At 43.1% G+C, this 17,545-nt stretch overlaps 1 protein-coding gene across 2 annotated transcripts; it reads right to left on the bottom strand.

Moving 5' to 3' along the window:
- Positions 1 to 255: 255 nt before the first annotated feature.
- Positions 256 to 17,071, bottom strand: LOC118122012 (proto-oncogene DBL). 2 transcript variants are annotated; one of them, XM_035178393.2, is made up of 26 exons: positions 16,521 to 17,071; positions 13,869 to 14,003; positions 13,063 to 13,179; positions 12,518 to 12,667; positions 12,255 to 12,379; positions 11,965 to 12,079; positions 11,712 to 11,831; positions 11,202 to 11,393; positions 10,608 to 10,799; positions 10,350 to 10,530; positions 10,007 to 10,095; positions 9,557 to 9,657; positions 9,370 to 9,436; positions 9,079 to 9,194; positions 8,800 to 8,869; positions 8,598 to 8,690; positions 8,372 to 8,464; positions 7,490 to 7,615; positions 6,439 to 6,654; positions 5,770 to 5,862; positions 5,476 to 5,554; positions 4,628 to 4,673; positions 2,645 to 2,817; positions 2,247 to 2,359; positions 1,361 to 1,473; positions 256 to 1,220 (listed from the first exon to the last, which is right to left on the bottom strand). In XM_035178393.2, exons 1-26 carry the CDS (start codon positions 16,569 to 16,571, stop codon positions 1,139 to 1,141), a joined length of 3,048 nt encoding a protein of 1,015 aa, XP_035034284.2. In that variant the 5' UTR covers positions 16,572 to 17,071; the 3' UTR covers positions 256 to 1,138. The 2 variants fall into 2 exon arrangements, with proteins under 2 accessions (XP_035034284.2, XP_035034286.2); XM_035178395.2 differs by having other exon boundaries at positions 2,645 to 2,742; positions 16,521 to 17,070.
- Between the last annotated feature and the right edge of the window lie 474 nt (positions 17,072 to 17,545).

Below are 17,545 nucleotides of genomic sequence, written 5' to 3' on the forward strand. Positions count from 1 at the left end.
GGACCAGATTTAGGCACAAATCAAAATTCTGCAAATAATACTTCATCAACAGCAGCAAAAGTAAAGAGAAACATGGCAAATGAATCTTTAAAATTCCTGCAAAGTTCATTAACTACTGAACATCACCAGGCAGCTGTGATGGCAGTCACTGTAGATGTCTCCATTTCTTTTCTTTGAGACCCTGATAGCTCAAAGATCTACTACAGCACAGTGCATCTCTGTTTTATTTGTGCAGCTAAAAACACCTACCGCAGTGACCTTTGACCACTTAAATGTAATCAGTTCATCTTTGAATCCAAGTGACAACTTATTATTGAGAAATTCCCCAGAGGTTGATTTGGGATTTTAAGTTCATGAGGTCAAAAACTTGTTTTGTGATGCCAGCATGACCTTGACCTTTGCCCACCTAAGTCTAATCAGTTAATCCGTGGGTCCAAGTGAACATTTATTTTAAAAAGTTTCTATCGAGGCGTTCTTAAGATAACGCCTTCAGGAGGCAATAAATAGGTTTGGTGGGATCACTGTTACTTTTGACCTCCAAATTCGAATCAGGTCGTCCTCGAGTCCAACTGAATGTTTGTGCCAAATGGATGGACAATCCGAAACCATAATACCTCACTCCAGTGATGTAGCCAGCTGTTGTAGAACAGATACGCAAAAATAAATTCATTCAAAACAGTGATATCACGAGTTAAAGCTATTTTCCACAAAGGAGATTGTTGCTTTGTACAAAATTAAGCCACAATGATCAGCTGAGCTGTTTGGCACATGATCAGTAATGATATGTCGTTAGGCATATGCATGGTTTCTGATATTTCATAAGAAAATAGAAATGATAAATCGATAAATAAAAGTCCACTCAGTATGTATGAATAAAAGCTCCCTGTTTAGCATCTTCAGCCCAGATCATCTTCTGCGTTAATGCTGGAAAATAGTGTGAGGTCCCATTTATGTTGTTTGTTGTGATACAGTCTTACGAGGCCATTTCTGTCATTTACATCCTTCTGACTATCACAGTAGTTTGAAGTGTAAAGTTTATGGCTGATGTTGTGCTTTGAGGAGAGAGGGAGCCAAATAAGTGACAAAATTGGAAGGAGAATGGACACAGGCGTCATCTATCCTCTGTTCTGATTGGCTCTCAGCAGGTCTCTCCCAGAATCCTGTGCAGGTCTTCAGGGAGAACACGGCCCTCCTCACAACGACTTATATTCCTCACCATCCTGTCATCAACACAACAAACCACAGTCTCAAAAAACGTCACCGTTTCAACATATCTCTTCATTCTCTTCATTTCTTCATCCCTGTGATTATTTGCAAATTGTTTTTAAAGTGGCTGTAATCATAATTTCGGACACATTACCACATTCCTGACGAGTCCTCACGGAGCAGCTGGATGACGTCACCGCAGTTAAAGATGATGTCATCAGTGCTGGCCATGCTGCTCTCCACCATGACCCTGTACCTGCCCGCCACCTGAAACACAAGAGAACATGGACACTTGTCCTTTCAGTTTTCTACATGCACAACAATGCATATCTTTAAATAGATTTATATGGAGTACCAGCCCCTTGAGATGAAAGTCGGAACCCAAGCAAAGTAAGTTTATTTTCCTCTAAATCTAATATCAGGCAGGTGTCATTACGTTATGATTTTACCCCTGTTTGTTTGTTTTAAACTACTGATTGGATTACCACAAAACTTGGTTAAAGGATGTGGTATGAGTCAGGGAACAAGACATTACATTTAGGTGTGAATCCCTATCAGGGGCCGGATCCAGGATTTTTTATCACTTATGGAAAAAATCAGGCATAATAAGGGGACAGATATCTATGAGTGTGTGTAATTTGGTGCAGCTTGATTGAGTTTAAGGGGGAGTATTAGGCCTTGGGCGGGGGTATGTGATCTAAGTGCCATAGTTTAATATGAGCCCACTAAGGGAGGAGGGCAAGAGAGAGGAGGAAGGAATCACAAAATGGAAGAAAGCTGGAGGAGGATATTGTGAAAATCCTTTGTTGAAAAGGTCGACATCGACTAATAGCCCTCATCCCTGGAGTACTTTTGTTTAGTTTCTGTTTTACTCCCCGTGCCGTCATAGTGCTGGTGACCTTCAGATGTCGAGAGCATCAAGTATGTGTAAGGTTTGTAGAAGCTGGTATCATGGCAACACTTCAGGAATTTGCCTCAACAGAACAACAGATCTGTTCTCCAGCAATACCTGGAACTAACTGACAGTAAAACCATCTCACCAGCGGAGAAGGCTGATCCTCTGAGTCTGAGTCTGAGAGGTTGGAGAGGTCAGTGGCGCCCCAGTCCTCCAGGCCTTCGCAGATCGCCACAGAGTGGGCCGGAACAGGCCAACCTGTAGGTGACAGACAACTGAGACAACTGAAAACTACAGACAAGAGCCTGACGGATATGGATATTTGGGAGCTGAAGAGAATACTAATATTTCTGAGTAAAAAATTCCCTATACAAATATGTCTGTATGCTAAAACAATTGTCAATGATTCCTAAGATGTCGCTATCATACCTTTATCATACCCTCCAATCCCTTATTCTTACAAAGAACGTAGCAAATGACGCAAAGACAAAAGTAATGCGAAAGCTAAATGTGTGTATTTTCCACGAAGTCTCGATGACTCACTGCGTCGGGGCGAGTTAACCACAGGTTCTGAGTGGGCAGGACTACTGTGTACTGACTCCTCCCCCTGGGGCCTGTAGGAGTGGCTTGTTGCCGAGGAGCTGTGAGGAACAGGGAGACACGCTGAGCAGCCTCCCACCGTCGCTCCGCCCCACGACACACACATCTCTGATGCACTAAACAGCATCACAATGACCACAACGAACAAAACGAACGACAACAACAACATCCACGGTGTCACAAACGAGCTCATCCACATTCTGTCGGTTGATACGACGTTCCATTGAATACACAGTCACATATATTTCAGCGTCTGATTTCAAAGGATGTTTGAATTTAAAACACAAATATCAGTTTTATCAGATCACTGCAATATATGGAAATGTTACTTTGAGGTTAGAGTAATTTTCACACATACCAGGGTTTATATAAAGAGCATTAGCAATTCATACAGTTTAGTTTAACCTGCTTTAAGTAGCAGATGGGTTCGACTTTAGTCAAGATGCAGACAGAGAATTGATATGAGAGTCAATTTGAATACATTAAAGCTTGTACCCATCTGCTAAATAAAGTAGAAACTCTTTCATTAATTATAAATGCTGTATGACCACCAAAACTACACAGACCAAACACAAATTAATTTTCCATTGTAGTCACTATCCCTGAGAACCAGCACTTCCAATGACTGACAAACATCTGAGCAACAACTGAAGGATGTTGAGCCAAACCGACTCGATCGCCCCCTGGTGGCTGGCTGCAATATAGGTCATAAACCCTGCCTCCTCCATGTTAGTGGATGGGACACAGACCAAACTAAAAAGTACACGTCAATTCAACTTTTGATCTCTGTCATTTTATGAAGTTCTTATCACACTGCTGTTTGTTCAAGTGTTAAATCTTAAGATAAGTTCGATTTTGATTAGTTACTTGATGCTATTGAACCAAGGTGTGACATCATGATTGACTGACATGTGATTGGTCGAGCATGTGTAGATTCCAAATGACGCAGAAAGGGCAACATGGCGGCACCTGTATCTGAGATATTTTAGCTTCATTTTTGTAAAACTGAAAAAGTGAGAACACGTCATCCAACTTTATTTACAGTCCGCGGTTTCAACTGTTTTAACTGAGAATAATGTTAAGAAAATTGCTTCAAGGTTCAGTGTCTAGAATTTAGTGACATCTAGTGGTGAAGTTGCATGTTGCTGTTGAATACACCTCACCTCATCCTCCCCTTTGGAACATGAAAGAGAACTTGTGTAAACCTTCAGTCAAAGTCCACCAATAGATCCCTTTCAGCTGAATCTTACATACTGAATCTTTAACACAAGGATCAATAACATTACTGCTGACACACTTAAGAACTGTTAAAGCAGCTTGATACGTCAATGCAGTGGCTCTCAATGGTCAACAGCTCTTTAAAACATCTAATCACAGATTATTAAACAGGGGTGGAAACCAGGGGGATGTAGACGACAGCGAGTTGAATTAAAAAGCAGCAGTCGTCATAATAACTGAGAACAAGTGCAAAAGGCTTTTGCAGTAGCTTCAGTGTGAGTCACTCTCCATGGTGCTGAAATTCAGCATGAACAGTGTTAAAACCATCTGCACGACACAACGTCGTCATGAATTCCAGTTCTCAAGGGTAATGACAAAGATAAAAGATAACACATGGCCACACACACAAGCTGCACTCATAGAAATTCAATTAATAGCTTTTACATCCTGTGCACAGATAATCATGATGCTTCGTCATAACAATAATAAGACAGGGTGGCATGTGGGTGAGATTGAGGAGTTATTGGATCATTAAATCATTTCAGAAATAGAAATTTGGATCATGAACATCATAGCTTAGAGGAACCTTTCCCCTTCATTCATCTAACTTACATACATTTTTGTATTGAGACTGGATTATAAGTGAGTCTGCCCATTGTCACCATCACACGCCAGGATAGAAAGAGGAGATCATGCAGAGAGAGTCACCTGTCAGAAACTGTGTTGCCTGAAAGTGGTAGAGAACGAGGCTCATCTGAGGAAAACAGAAGGGACAGATGACGCAGAGGCAGATTTAAATTAAAGACATAAAAAAAAATGTTTATTCAAACCCATGTGCTGTTTCCAAAATAAAAAAGGCTTCTCTGCTGGAGAGCATCAACAGTAAAGAAGATAAGCTCACAAGGAAAGTTTCTACAGTTCTGTATTTCCTCTTCACATGGGAGCTGAACCCAAGTTTAAAGAAAACTAGAATTAACCCACTGCCGTTGTATACCTCTGCCGACCAATACAGTTTCAGTCTACATGTTATTCTTTCTAGACTCAAATGAGGTCCCCATGACCTTTGACCACTGAAATCAAATCAGTTCATCTTCAAGTGACTTTTCAAAATTAAGGGAAATTCTCTAAAGGCAGACTTGAGATATTATGTTCCAGGGGCCAAAAACGTGTTTTATGAGCCCATCGTGACCTTGAACTTTGACCTTTGGCCACCAAAATCATATTTGAGAAGATTCCCTCATGGCTGTTTTTAAGATAATACGTTCAGGAGACAAAAAAGGGATTATTTATGAGGTCACCGTGACTTTGACGATCGGCCACCAAAATCGAATCAGTTCATCTTTAAGTCCAACTGAACGTTTGTAACAAATTTGAAGAAATTCCCTCAGGGCGTTCTTGAGATATGTTTAACAGAATGGGACTGAGGGACGGACAAGCTGAAAATGTAATACCTCCGGCCACTGGGTGTCACCGGCACGGAGGCAAAATGAAATCAGGTAATTTAAAGAAAGACGGAAACATAGAGAGAGCAAACGGTTCATAACAGCAATAGAAACCTTGACACAGTCTCAGCTGGTTGGTGAGAATCTTTCGAATCTCTGTCAGCCAGGCAACTTTGACCTCCACTGTGGGAGCCTAGACACACACACACACACACACACACACACACACACACACACACACACACACACACACACACACACACACACACACACACACACACACACACACACACACACACACACACACACACAGAGAGAGAGAGAGACAGCTCAAGACTGAAGTTTTCACCCACATACAATAAAAAACTGGACGGAACAGAAAGAAGAGAAAATCTGAAGATCAAATACCTGAACGATATAAACTACTTCTCTTCCACTGTACCAGATCTCAAATTTCTTCACATCTCCTTTCACATTTTCTGTGATTCCCACAGCACTCATCTACAGAGAGAGGTACAAATTCATTAATTTCACCATAACCTGAAATATTGACTGATTCTACACCGTTATTTTAATTAGAAGCTGCATCCAAGCCTCCAAAATGACCACTTAAAGGTTCAGTGTGTAGAATTTAGTGGTGAAGTTGTATGTTGCAGCTGAGTACCCCTCACCCCACCCTCCCCTTCCAAACATGAAAGAGAACCTGTGGTAGCCTTCAGTTGTCATAAAAACTCAAAAGTGGTTTAGTTTGTCCAGCCTGGTTTACTTTAAAAAAAACAAATGGCGGCCTCCGTAGAGAGGACCTGCTCCTGATGTAAATATAAAGTACTTAAATATAAAGGGCTCATTCTACGGTAAATAAAACAACAATTCATATATTTTAGATGAAACACACTAGTGAAAACATCACTAGGATTATTTTATATTTAAAGGGTTAGGCCCTTTCACCTAAATCTTACACACTGAACCTTCAAGTCTGTGAAAAGCATCACAAAGGGAGCGTTTATTGTAGGGCTGTTGTGTTGAGTTGCACTGGGTGTAGCTCCTAATAACGTGGGTGTATTATGTATTTGTTACTCTGAGGCAGGATTTGAAGCTGTAGAAGGGCGTCCGGTCGTGGTTGTCCTCGTCTCTGCGCTTGCAGAAGAGCAGGGCGTGGTCGTAGAGGAAGAGGTGTCGCTGCATGGGTTTGAACCGGGCCAGCTCCTTCATCCTCACTGCTGCCCTCTTATGGCTGATCCACACGCTAAAGCCTCCCTGCATCACCACCCGGCCCAGCTGGCTGAGGTCACCCTGGGAGAGGCAGAGAAGACAGTGACATATAGACGACACTTCAACCAACAACATGAGTGGGAAGCTATTTGTGATTCAAAACGCAACAGTATTGATTTCCAATGAAATGTAACAATGTGATTCAAGACTGCAGCTCAGTCTATGAGGAATCACACCAGGTTGTGGTTATTAGCAGCTCGAGAAGCTTTTATTTAAATGTCATGATGTGGTTTGTGAATTATAATGTGTTTATGCAAAAAATGGGAACTGATACACAGAGATATTTTTTATTTGTGACTCAATTCAAATCTGAAATCTATTTTTAAATTGCATTGTAGTTCGTGCTAACAAACCCACTGTTAAAAAACTATAACTGCACTTTTTTGCTCTATTTGTTGCTTCAGGTTCGATGATAAATTGTAATTCATTGTTTCATGTCTCAGTTCTTTCACTTTGCGAAATGTCAAATCTAATCCAATTTAAAGAGAGAATAATTTTGTAACAATCTCCTAATTGGAAATAGTAATATTTAAACATTCTCTGATGGTAAATATTTTGTGACAATTTCAGAATAGACAAAACCAAAAACGAATTGTTTAACTAAATGTAGAGGTTCATTTTATTACTTGTCAAAATCTGCCTGGGGTAACAGACAACAAAAGTAAATAGGAAATATAATATTGCAGATTACATGAGAAAATCAAATCCTGACTTCCACGCTGCATTTATTACACGGCAGTCGCTACGTTGTTCTCAGAGCAAAGTGACGAGAGCTTCGATCGGACCATTTTTAATGAAAGCATAATGGCATAAAGACGTGGCATCCATCATGTATATCGATTGGAGCAGCTGTCACCTGATATCCAGTGATGGCGATCTGATGCATGGAGTCGTTGACAGACTTGAGCAGCTCCAGCATGGAGTCCAGGGCCTCCTGCAGCTCACAGCGGTATCTCTCCTCCGTACAGTGCTTCAGCAGCTCCTGAACGACGACAGAGACACAGGTTGACAGGTCCGATCTGATCTAATCTACTGTCGTCTGTCTTCATGTCTTCCTGCATGAACGTCCACACATAAGTTTTATTTATTGTCTTCCTGTCTACACCTCAACAAATCAGTTTTGTCTAAGAAGATGGCGTCGATTTGTGTTTGTTGCTGTTTAAAACATCTACTCCTCATACGGGGGCTTATTTTTCTGTGTCTCAGTGCCTCTTGTCCTCGTTGTTGCTGTTTGGCTCCATGTCAATTGTCTCTGTATTTCTTTTTTTAAAGAAAACCAATTTCTGAACAGACTCACTGACCTTATGGCTTCTTTTGCTTTCAAAGCTGTGTTAAACTAATCATCACAGCACTGACAGAGGCCAGACCAAGAAATGCAGGCAGCTTCATGATTATTCCCCCTTGCATCTTAAGTAAAAAATTCAAGTCACTTTTTGGTCTCTACTCGCAAACATTTTCTTCGATCAAACTTATTTTATCCCTCAATTTGTACGATCAAGAGAAGTTCAACAAATGTGAGAAAGTTATAGACAAATTGCCTTTTCCACCAAAACCTTTAAATTGTTCCTTACTTCCTGGATTTTTAATGTTTTCCTCCCGGTGTTGATGGTGAAAAATGTGTCAATATTTTCTGAAATGATGGACGTGTGAACTCAAAACACTTCAGAACATTCACGTCATTGAGTGAGATGTATTTCTGTGGGACCCTGCATCACCGACTGGCTCAGATGTACAAAACCTTGAGGAGCAGCTGGTACTTGGTGAGACGCTGGACTGGTTTCAGGAGATAAGAGTCCAAACCCAGCTTGTGGTCCAGCTTCTTCTGGCACTCCTGCCAAGAGACAGCGAGAGCCAGAGAGAGCCAGAGAGATTCATTATTGAATGATATTTGCTGCCTAGAAACGCAAAGGGCTTCATTGTAAAATCTGAGGAAACCATTTGTAGATGATATGAAATATAACCACCTGAAAAAAGGGGGAATCGGAGCACTGTCTCCATAGCGACTCAGAGCGAGACTTGTTTTGGCAGTAACGCTCATACACCTGGAACTTCTCTTTCTGCTCACAAACACAAAACACACACACACACACACAATATGTACTTAAATGTGTTGTGTGTCATATCACTTCCCATTAAGTCCTAATGTTTCCTGTCATATTTCCTCACCCGCTGCAGGAAGCAAGCCCCCACTCGCTCCGGTGTCTCCAGGCAACACTGAAGATCTTGAAGGAAAATCCTGAAGAAGAGGGAAGTGAAAGGAAATGGGATTGTTGTGAAAAAAGAGGGAGAAAAGGACAACTCTGCCACACCTTGTGAGCTGTGTGTGTGTGTGTGTGTGTGTGTGTGTGTGTGTGTGTGTGTGTGTGTGTGTGTGTGTGTGTGTGTGTGTGTGTGTGTGTGTGTGTGTGTGTGTGTGTGTGTGTGTTTGTGAGCAGTGTGGCTCGCCTGCTGTGGAACTGGTAAATCTCTGGCATGTTGCCAAACAGAACGTCCTTCTGGCTGCACAGAGCAAAGGGAAGAAGATAAGACACAGACGGGTCCTCCATCTCTGCCCTGTAGCCCTGATTAGAGGAGAGGAGAGGAGAGGAGAGGAGAGGAGAGGAGAGGTCATGAAAACTGAGAACTGGATAGAACTACTACAAACTCACCAGCAGGGTGACTTTTTCCCAACAAACTCTGATGCTCTGCACTGCAAACTTACAAAACCAATAGTAACACAATCGAAAACACACTCACCAGAAGTACAGAGAGCAGCTCGTCCACATAGATCCTCTCTGTAGCGATCAGTTCCTTCATAACGTGGCTACAAACCATGAGAATGATAGAAGAATTCAATTCAAAGCTTTAAAAAAAGCCACGACGTGCACTGTGGCATGACACACATACACATACAGCTGCACGTTAACAGTCAGGTGAGACGTACCGTGTCAACTGCTCTGGATTGTCCTCCACCTCGGAATCCGTCTCGGGATTCGAGCCATACAAACAGCTCCGGTTGCCTTGGTAATCGTGCATCACCTCGATCTGACAAAACACAAAAGACACACACAACCCTCTCAGCATGGACGTGTTTAAAAGTCGCTTTCTGGCACATTTCAAAAGCCCATCACATTACACTGTAGATATTTTAAAACAATTTACATTCTCTAGCTGGCATGATTCTAGGGATGGCAATTCTAAAAATATCTGAAATATCCTGATTGTGATAAAAGTTAACACTCGTGTGCCCCAGACGATGAATCCTACTGACATTTGGCCGACGGGTTGGCAGAACAGCTACAGTATTTATAGCACTTTTTTACATTTTAGTACTTTAAAAGCAACACAATAAATAAAAATGTCCTCCCCTCATGAATAGAAATCCCACACGCACCTTGCGCTGGCTGTTGTTCCTCCTCGCAGCTCTCTTTCCAGGAAGAAGGTCAAAGGAAAACTTGGAGTTCAGGACGTTTAAGTCGACACCTGCAGAGAGTTTGACGGAGCAAAGAGAAAAAGCAGAAAAAAAATGGCTCATGGGTTAAATCCCATGTGATCACATCTAATTTGTATGACTTACACTCCAGCTGATGGGGGAAATGGGATGAGACAGTTTTGCAAGTTTTCAACAAAAAAAGGTCAGTAACCAGTTGAAAGATTCTGAAAACAAGCAAAACGGGACTGAAACTTGTTCCTGACTTATTTTCATGAGCGAACTCAAGAGGAAAAGAGGCTTGTACCATGTTTCGGGGAGAAGAGCGGGGACTTGCAGCGTTGTGAGGTCTGGTCAGGTTCGGGCCTCGGGGCCACCAGCTGGATGGGTCTGACCTGCACTTCCGCCAGCCTCCTCAGACACTGCTCTCTGTTTCTGATCATGGACTGCACCGAGGTCAGCTTCTCCGTTACCATGGATATCTGGGACTAGAGAGGTGTAAGAAGTGTAAGTCGAGGTGAGATTGTGGCTCTTCTGTGTGTTGGTGTCAGTAGCTGTGGTTCACCTGCAGCTGTGGAGTCAGTATGGCTTCAAACTCCAGGCTCAGGGTGTCCTGGCTGTTAGTCAGAACGGACGGCGCCCTCTCCTGGTGAAAGCTCAGGTACTGCAGCGCGTCCTGGGCTCCCTCTTTAGTTTGGAACTTGTCCACCATCTGACTCGCCAGCAGATAGGCTCCCTCATCACACCAACGCAGCGCCTGCACAGAAACAAACAACACAACACTAGAAAAGACACGTGAAGGAATCGCTGAGATGTTTTTTAAAGGAATCAAAACAAAGAAAAAAGAAAAGATTCACCGGATGAACTTTGCAAATTGTCTTTGGAAGGTTTTGGATCGGTAGTTTTCTTTAAGGAGCACAAATCCAAGATGCAGAACAGAGTGTAGTGGCCTTTTGCATTTGTGAAACTTTGACTTTGTCTCTAACATTTTGATACTAACATACAGCTTACAGTACCTGTGGTTCATGCTGAACCTGCATTAACAACGACGCACAGAAGAAAACACCAGTGAAAACGGGATTGCAAAACAATTCATGATGCTTTGATTTTTATTTCACATGTAAATCAGTGAGCAAGTGCGTCACAGAGCATTTCTCACGTCCTCAAGCCGGTGCAGCAGGTCTCTCGCTCGGGTGAGCGAGGCCCGCTTGGTGCGCATGGCGGTGGTGATGATATCACAGTGATGTCGCAGCTCGTTGCAGTGCTGGACGATGAGCGCCAGGGCGTAGTGGTGACTGGCAGCCAACTGGTGACCGTGCAGGATCACCACGTGGGCACGAGCCATCTCCTCCTGATAACACACACACACACACAAACACACACAGACACACAAACATCAAGGTTTCCGTTTCAAAATCAACTAAAAATCCACTAAACTAAACATTTTTGAATGATTAAGTGAAATTTTGCAACTTTTAAATCTATAAAAACATTTTTTTCTCTTATTAAAACAAAAGGTAGATTTCCAAGCAATAAAAATAGTGCACCAAACCCATTTTGGCCACTTTGTGTGTGTGTGTGTGTGTGTGTGTGTGTGTGTGTGTGTGTGTGTGTGTGTGTGTGTGTGTGTGTGTGTGTGTGTGTGTGTGTGTGTGTGTGTGAGACCTGCCTGAGCGTGCTTGTCCAGCGTCTCCAGGTCTTTCAGTAGTTGTTCTGTTTGAACCAACGTGGTTGCCACAGAGGAGATCTCCTTCTCCTGGGCAGAGAGTCGCTCTAGCACATCCTCCATCTACGCACACAGACACACAGACACACAGACACACACACACACACAGACACACAGTTTATCATCACAGCAGCGTAACACTGAGAAAACGCCGACGTGATTCATCAAAGACGGAGACAGGCCCCAGTCATCGTACCTGCTGGAAACTGATTTCATATTGCAGCAGCTGGAGGTACTGCTGCAGCTTCAGGTGATGTTTCTCAAAGAAGCCATCAAACGCCTCCTCCATGTCGCTGAGCTGAGCCAGGAGCCTAAAACAAACACACACAAAGTGACGAGCAAGCTGTCTACATGCTCTCATCTACTGTATATACCTTTCTTTCAATACCACGTGTATTCACTGACACTGAAAATATATTTAACAATGACCTGAGCTCTTGTTGTGATGTTGTGATGTTGTGCAGTGTTCACGTTAATCCACTGTACCTCTGAACAGTCTTCATATCTCCCTGTATTTCCCTCTCCTCCTCTGCGTCTCTGTTGGAGGCCTTGAGAGTTTCCAGGTTGGACAGCAGCAGGCGTCCTTCTTTCAGCACATTGCGGATATCATCCTGAATCAACGACAGACGGAAAATCAAAACAGGCCGCCGCACAAAGCCAGAGCAAATGCAGAAAACTGAAAAATTGCCAGAGGTAGAGAGAGAGAGAGAGAGGTAGAGAGAGGTAAAGAGAGAGAGAGAGAGAGTAACCTTCATCTGTCGGTATCGGTGTGTGTGTGAGTGCAGCAGGAACTCGATGGTGTTCGCTTCATCCGGAAGTTCGGTCTCAGACAGCTCCGATCCAAAGCCCTGCAGCAGCTGAGCAATCTCCTTCACTGTCACCGCAAAGGTCTCAATGGACTGCGCGCACACACACACACACACACACACACACACACACACACACACACACACACACACACACACACACACACACACACACACACACACACACACACACACACACACACACACACACACACACACACACACACACACACACACACACAACATACATGAAGACATCCTCTCCCTTTACATCAAGACGGAATTCTCTCACTGACATAACATTGATCACAGTTCTTTAGAAGATGTTGTGCTTCCACAGTAGTTCGATGAATCTAGTAATTCAGAAGCACGGACTCTCGTTAAGTTGTTTGTTTGATTTCTTGCATTTCACCTCTTTAGTCCAGAGTGGGCACCTCGTGCTAACACAGCTTTAACCTACAGTATAGAGCAGCATTAGAAGTTTGTACCGTGCGAAGGACGATCCAGTCACTTTGGCAATATTCCACTTTTGCAGTAAAGTCTGAGGTCAGGTGGTTTTCATCGATGTAGCGCAGAAGTTCGCCAACTGAACGCAGCATCACCACCTGGAGACAGAGAGAAACAAGGCATCACGCAGCCAAACATACGGTAATGTGTTCGACATTATAACCTCTGTAGTTGGCCTCTTCACACATTACTAACATAACTATATTTCTATGTGATGTAGAGAGAAGTGTTGATCTAAAGGTTGTGTCTGTCATTCATGCCTGTTGCGATCAAAGAAAAGTACTTAGTTTAAAACAAATTAATTAAAATGGACTTCCAATACAAAATTATAGAAAAAAGACATGCAATAAAATGATATATGTAAATAAACTGTATCATAGTTTTATTGCTTGCATTTATTTGTTGCACTCGTGTGTATAAATATATTTTTTTTAAATGTTACATTCTTGAACTGTAGTAATATGGTGAGTAATTATTTCTTGCAAAAATTTGTAATTTTTGTAGGGATGTCGTTTTTCTTGTATATTTTGTTACATGTAAATCGATAAAATGAGACGTCAGACTTATAGCTGGGTTTGATAAGATAAGACAAGATCAGATAAGACTTTATTAATCCTGAAGGACAGTCTTGTGCCAGCTTGGTTCAAGATTACACTACAGGAAAATATATAGTAGAATAGAATACAGTAATAAAAAAACACACACACAGAATAAAGAGAAGAGAAGAGAAGAGAAGAGAAGAGAAGAGAAGAGAAGAGAAGAGAAGAGAAGAGAAGAGAAGTCTTACCGGCATCTTTAACAGGAAGTCATCCTGGCTGAAGCGAAAGCCCAGGTCAGTGCTTGAGGACGGACTGGGGGCAGAGCCTAACAAGCTGCTGGGGTGGAGCACCAAGACCAAATGCAGGTTGCCTGGAAATGAGGTCTGAAATGGAAAGTGTGATGTTGTAATATTATTAGAAGCTGTAAAGACAAAGGAGCAGAGGAGGAGTAGTATTTAAAGCTCCCCTCTAGACATGTTTTTACAGACATGTACTAGAACATTTTTATGAACTGCTTCTTGAGTTCGGTTAAGATTGAATGAATGGCATTCATAGCCACTAGATGTCGCACTTGCACCAGCATCTCAGACCAAAACAAATGCAGACTGTATATAAAGATGGACGACATGAGAGCACCAAAGTGAAGCCAACATATCTTCATCACCCCCTGGTGGCCGGCTGGAGTACAGGTCGTAAACCCTGCAACCTCCATGGTAAAAGATGGGACACCGGACAAAAAGCTAAAAGCTTAAACTACACAAATGTTTTATTTATACTTATTTTATCATACTGATATATACATGTCCAAATAAAAAAAATCAGTAAGCTCCAGTCAAACATTTTGATGACTAAATGTGTGATTCTACTTATTTCGGGGCTTTGCTAACGCTTGCACAATTCATATATATATATACATGTAAAATGGCATTAATGAAGTCAACCTTACATTGTGGATCCATCCCCCAACACATCTCTGTACTCTAAGTGAAGAGAGTGAGGAAATAAGAGGAGTCCGTCGGATGTGATGTCGACAGCTGACTGACTGTTAGTCGTGGTGTCTAGCAAAGCTCAACATAGCATCAGCATCTCTCTGTGTCAATCTGGGAAGTGTTTGGGTCTCTGCAGCACTTGAGCAGGTCAGGCAGTCGCCCCCCCACTAACTGACTCAGCTCTTCTGTGACTCTCTTCATTACCAACTGTCCTGCCTCGTGTTTGCTTGCTTGTACCACAGAATCTACTCTTCTTCCTCAGTGAACACAAAGCTGACATTACTTCGTCAGTGTCAGTCAATGAGTGAATTATTCAAAATGTGTGTTTGTAGCTCTGTTTTTATTTATTATTGCAGCACCTAAGTTTCTGGCCGTGCTAGAGATCAATTCCAATATTTATTCTGTTTATCCTTTAAGTTGCGGAGGGGCTCCTATACTCCACGAGACATTGGGAAAGAGGCAGGGTCCACTTCCATTCCATCACAGGGCTTATAAACAGCGACAAACAAATATCTACGGACAATGCAGAGTCTTCAGTCGAGATAACCCGCATGTCTTTGGACTGTGGAGGGAGGCCGGACAACCCGGAGAAAACCCACTCAGACACAGGAAGAAACATGCAAACTCAGCACTGTACCACTGTACCATCCTCAACTTAGAGTTGCAGCACATATTTGTTGGAATACACTGCAAAATCCAAATCTGTGCACCCTTGGAGCACAGTGGCACAAATATTACTGTGTTCTTATTATGACTTTGGACAAGTGACTACCTCAAGCCTCTTAGATGCGAGATGAAATGTCTATAGTCAAGATGTCTATATGTACAAAACATGAAGGTACCAAGGCCTGGACGACACTGAGCAGATCACCAAGCATCACTCTTTCATCACCTGCTTGACACATTTTCCAGGCATCTCTCTCTCCTCTCTTCCAAAAACTGCCCACACTGTAGTTTCTCACAAGTTTGTTTGCACAGATCTTATAGCTCGAGGGGGTTTTAACCACGAGGGCGAGTTTTAAACTTCATCTCGCACTTCTCCCGCTACACCAACTGATCGACCTGAGAGGGAAAGCGCACTGATTTCAAGCAGTGTGGCTTTCACCTTGTCCCCAGCTATAATGGCTGGGAGGCTTAATATTCACCTGCAGAAACAATGTATTTCAGCACAAATTGACTTCTAACTCCAACAGCTGTCTGTACAATCACAATACACTGACTTCCAGACTCTGTCGCTCTGAAGAACACTCTCTCCCCCAGTCACCTTCATTTCAACAGTAGCCATTAGCACAATACTAAGGTGCATGATACATATTTGTCACAATGCACCTTTACGTTGACTCATATAGCAGCCATGATGGATGCAGTTAGGTGATTGCAGTCTGTTCAGGTCAGATCCGCATTGGATGTGTGAGTATTAGACACATATTCCCAAAGCAGTTACATAAAACTGCACAATTTGAACACATAGTTACAGACTGCAGTGCTAGAGCTGGTACAGACTAATGCTGCTGTGCACCTGCAGCTACAGTACACACACACACACACACACACACACACACACACACACACACACACACACACACACACACACACACACACACACACACACACACACACACTTGTCATTGGCCCGTCCTGGTCCCCTTCCCAGACTTTTAACACTGAATCTGAACCGGACCAGACTCTTGCAGCCATGTTAAATATCTGCAGCACTGAGATCACAGCCCAGCCTCTGTCTGTGTGTGTGTGTGTGTGTGTGTGTGTGTGTGTGTGTGTGTCGCAGCACTGACAGAACCAGCTCTCTCCTCCTCTCTCCTCCTCTCTCCTCCTCTCTCTCTGCTGCAGTATCCTCGCTGCGCTGTTTGGAGCCTCCCTCCTCCCACCTCCCCTCCTCCCAGCGGAGCTTACCGCGGCCCGGCGCAGACGGGGGAACCCCCGCAGCGGGTTGGACTCGGCCATGGCTTCCTCGGCTGTTCTCCCTCCGGTTCCTTGGGAGTCTGCGGCGGGACGCGGTGCGTGTCGGGAGCGAGCAGCGGTGGCACGGTCCCCTCCACTGCAGTGTCCGGGCGGGCCGAGCGGCGCGCTGGCTGCGCGCTGAGCCTCTTCTCCTCCGGAGCAGGATGATGGGGTGTGTTCCTCTCACCTGACGTCAAAGACAAACTGAGTCCTCCGCTCCGAAGCACCCAATCCCCGTGTTGTGATTAGTGAAGTTACCAGAATAAACTATGAATCCATTCTTAAATCCAATCTGTCCACAGAAGAATTAAGAACTAAGATCTGATGTGAAGTGACTTGTCCTAGCCTCTGTGGATTTGAACTTGTGTTTCTGCCTCTTCTTGATTCATTTAAAGATTGAGACTGCACCACGCTTCACTTTAAACTGAGAGATAGACTGAAGCGTTCAGTGGATCCGCTAGATGGCGCTCGGAACTCAGGAGCTGCTGAGGAGCCGACTCCGGCTTCACCTTGAGAAGGGGGCAGATTAAAGGGATGGTTCACCGAAAAAATGAAAATTCACTCATTCTCTACTCACCACTATGCTGATGGAGGGGTGGGTGAAGTGTCACTTTTGGAGTTTCAGGGATAAACTTTGTTGCAGTCAAATGCAATACAATTGAAGTAACTGTGGATAGATTCTTTAAAAAAAACAACAGATAAAAACGACTCGAATTGGCTTCACCCTTATAAGCAGGACGTCTCTCAGTGTTTTTGTCAGCCTCAGTTTCAGTGAAATCAAATGAATAATACCATTGCATATTTTATATTGAGATTGTTATTTAGATTTGATTCTGTATGTTTGTATCAAATACTTTGATTGAGATGAACACCCCACTAAGACTTTCGGATAAAGCTTGATCAGACCAGTGTTCACAGTCTTTTCCTCTCTCCCTCCCTTATTATTCATGCACAAATAAACATGACCTTTTCTCACT

This window comes from Hippoglossus stenolepis, chromosome 15, assembly GCF_022539355.2.
Source record: "Hippoglossus stenolepis isolate QCI-W04-F060 chromosome 15, HSTE1.2, whole genome shotgun sequence".
Classification (NCBI taxonomy): Eukaryota; Metazoa; Chordata; class Actinopteri; order Pleuronectiformes; family Pleuronectidae; genus Hippoglossus; species Hippoglossus stenolepis.

Bases quoted from the DNA above. Each gene is read 5' to 3' on its own strand.
- LOC118122012 (XM_035178393.2), bottom strand. From the start codon at position 16,571: ATGGCCGAGTCCAACCCGCTGCGGGGGTTCCCCCGTCTGCGCCGGGCC. The intron at 10,800-11,201 runs GTGAGAAATGCT...GTTTCTGTGCAG, and splicing joins TGCTGCACCGGCTTGAGGAC to GCGCTGCGTTGGTGTGATGA. The intron at 1,221-1,360 runs GTAATGTGTCCG...TGTTGATGACAG, and splicing joins GAGGACTCGTCAGGAATGTG to GATGGTGAGGAATATAAGTC.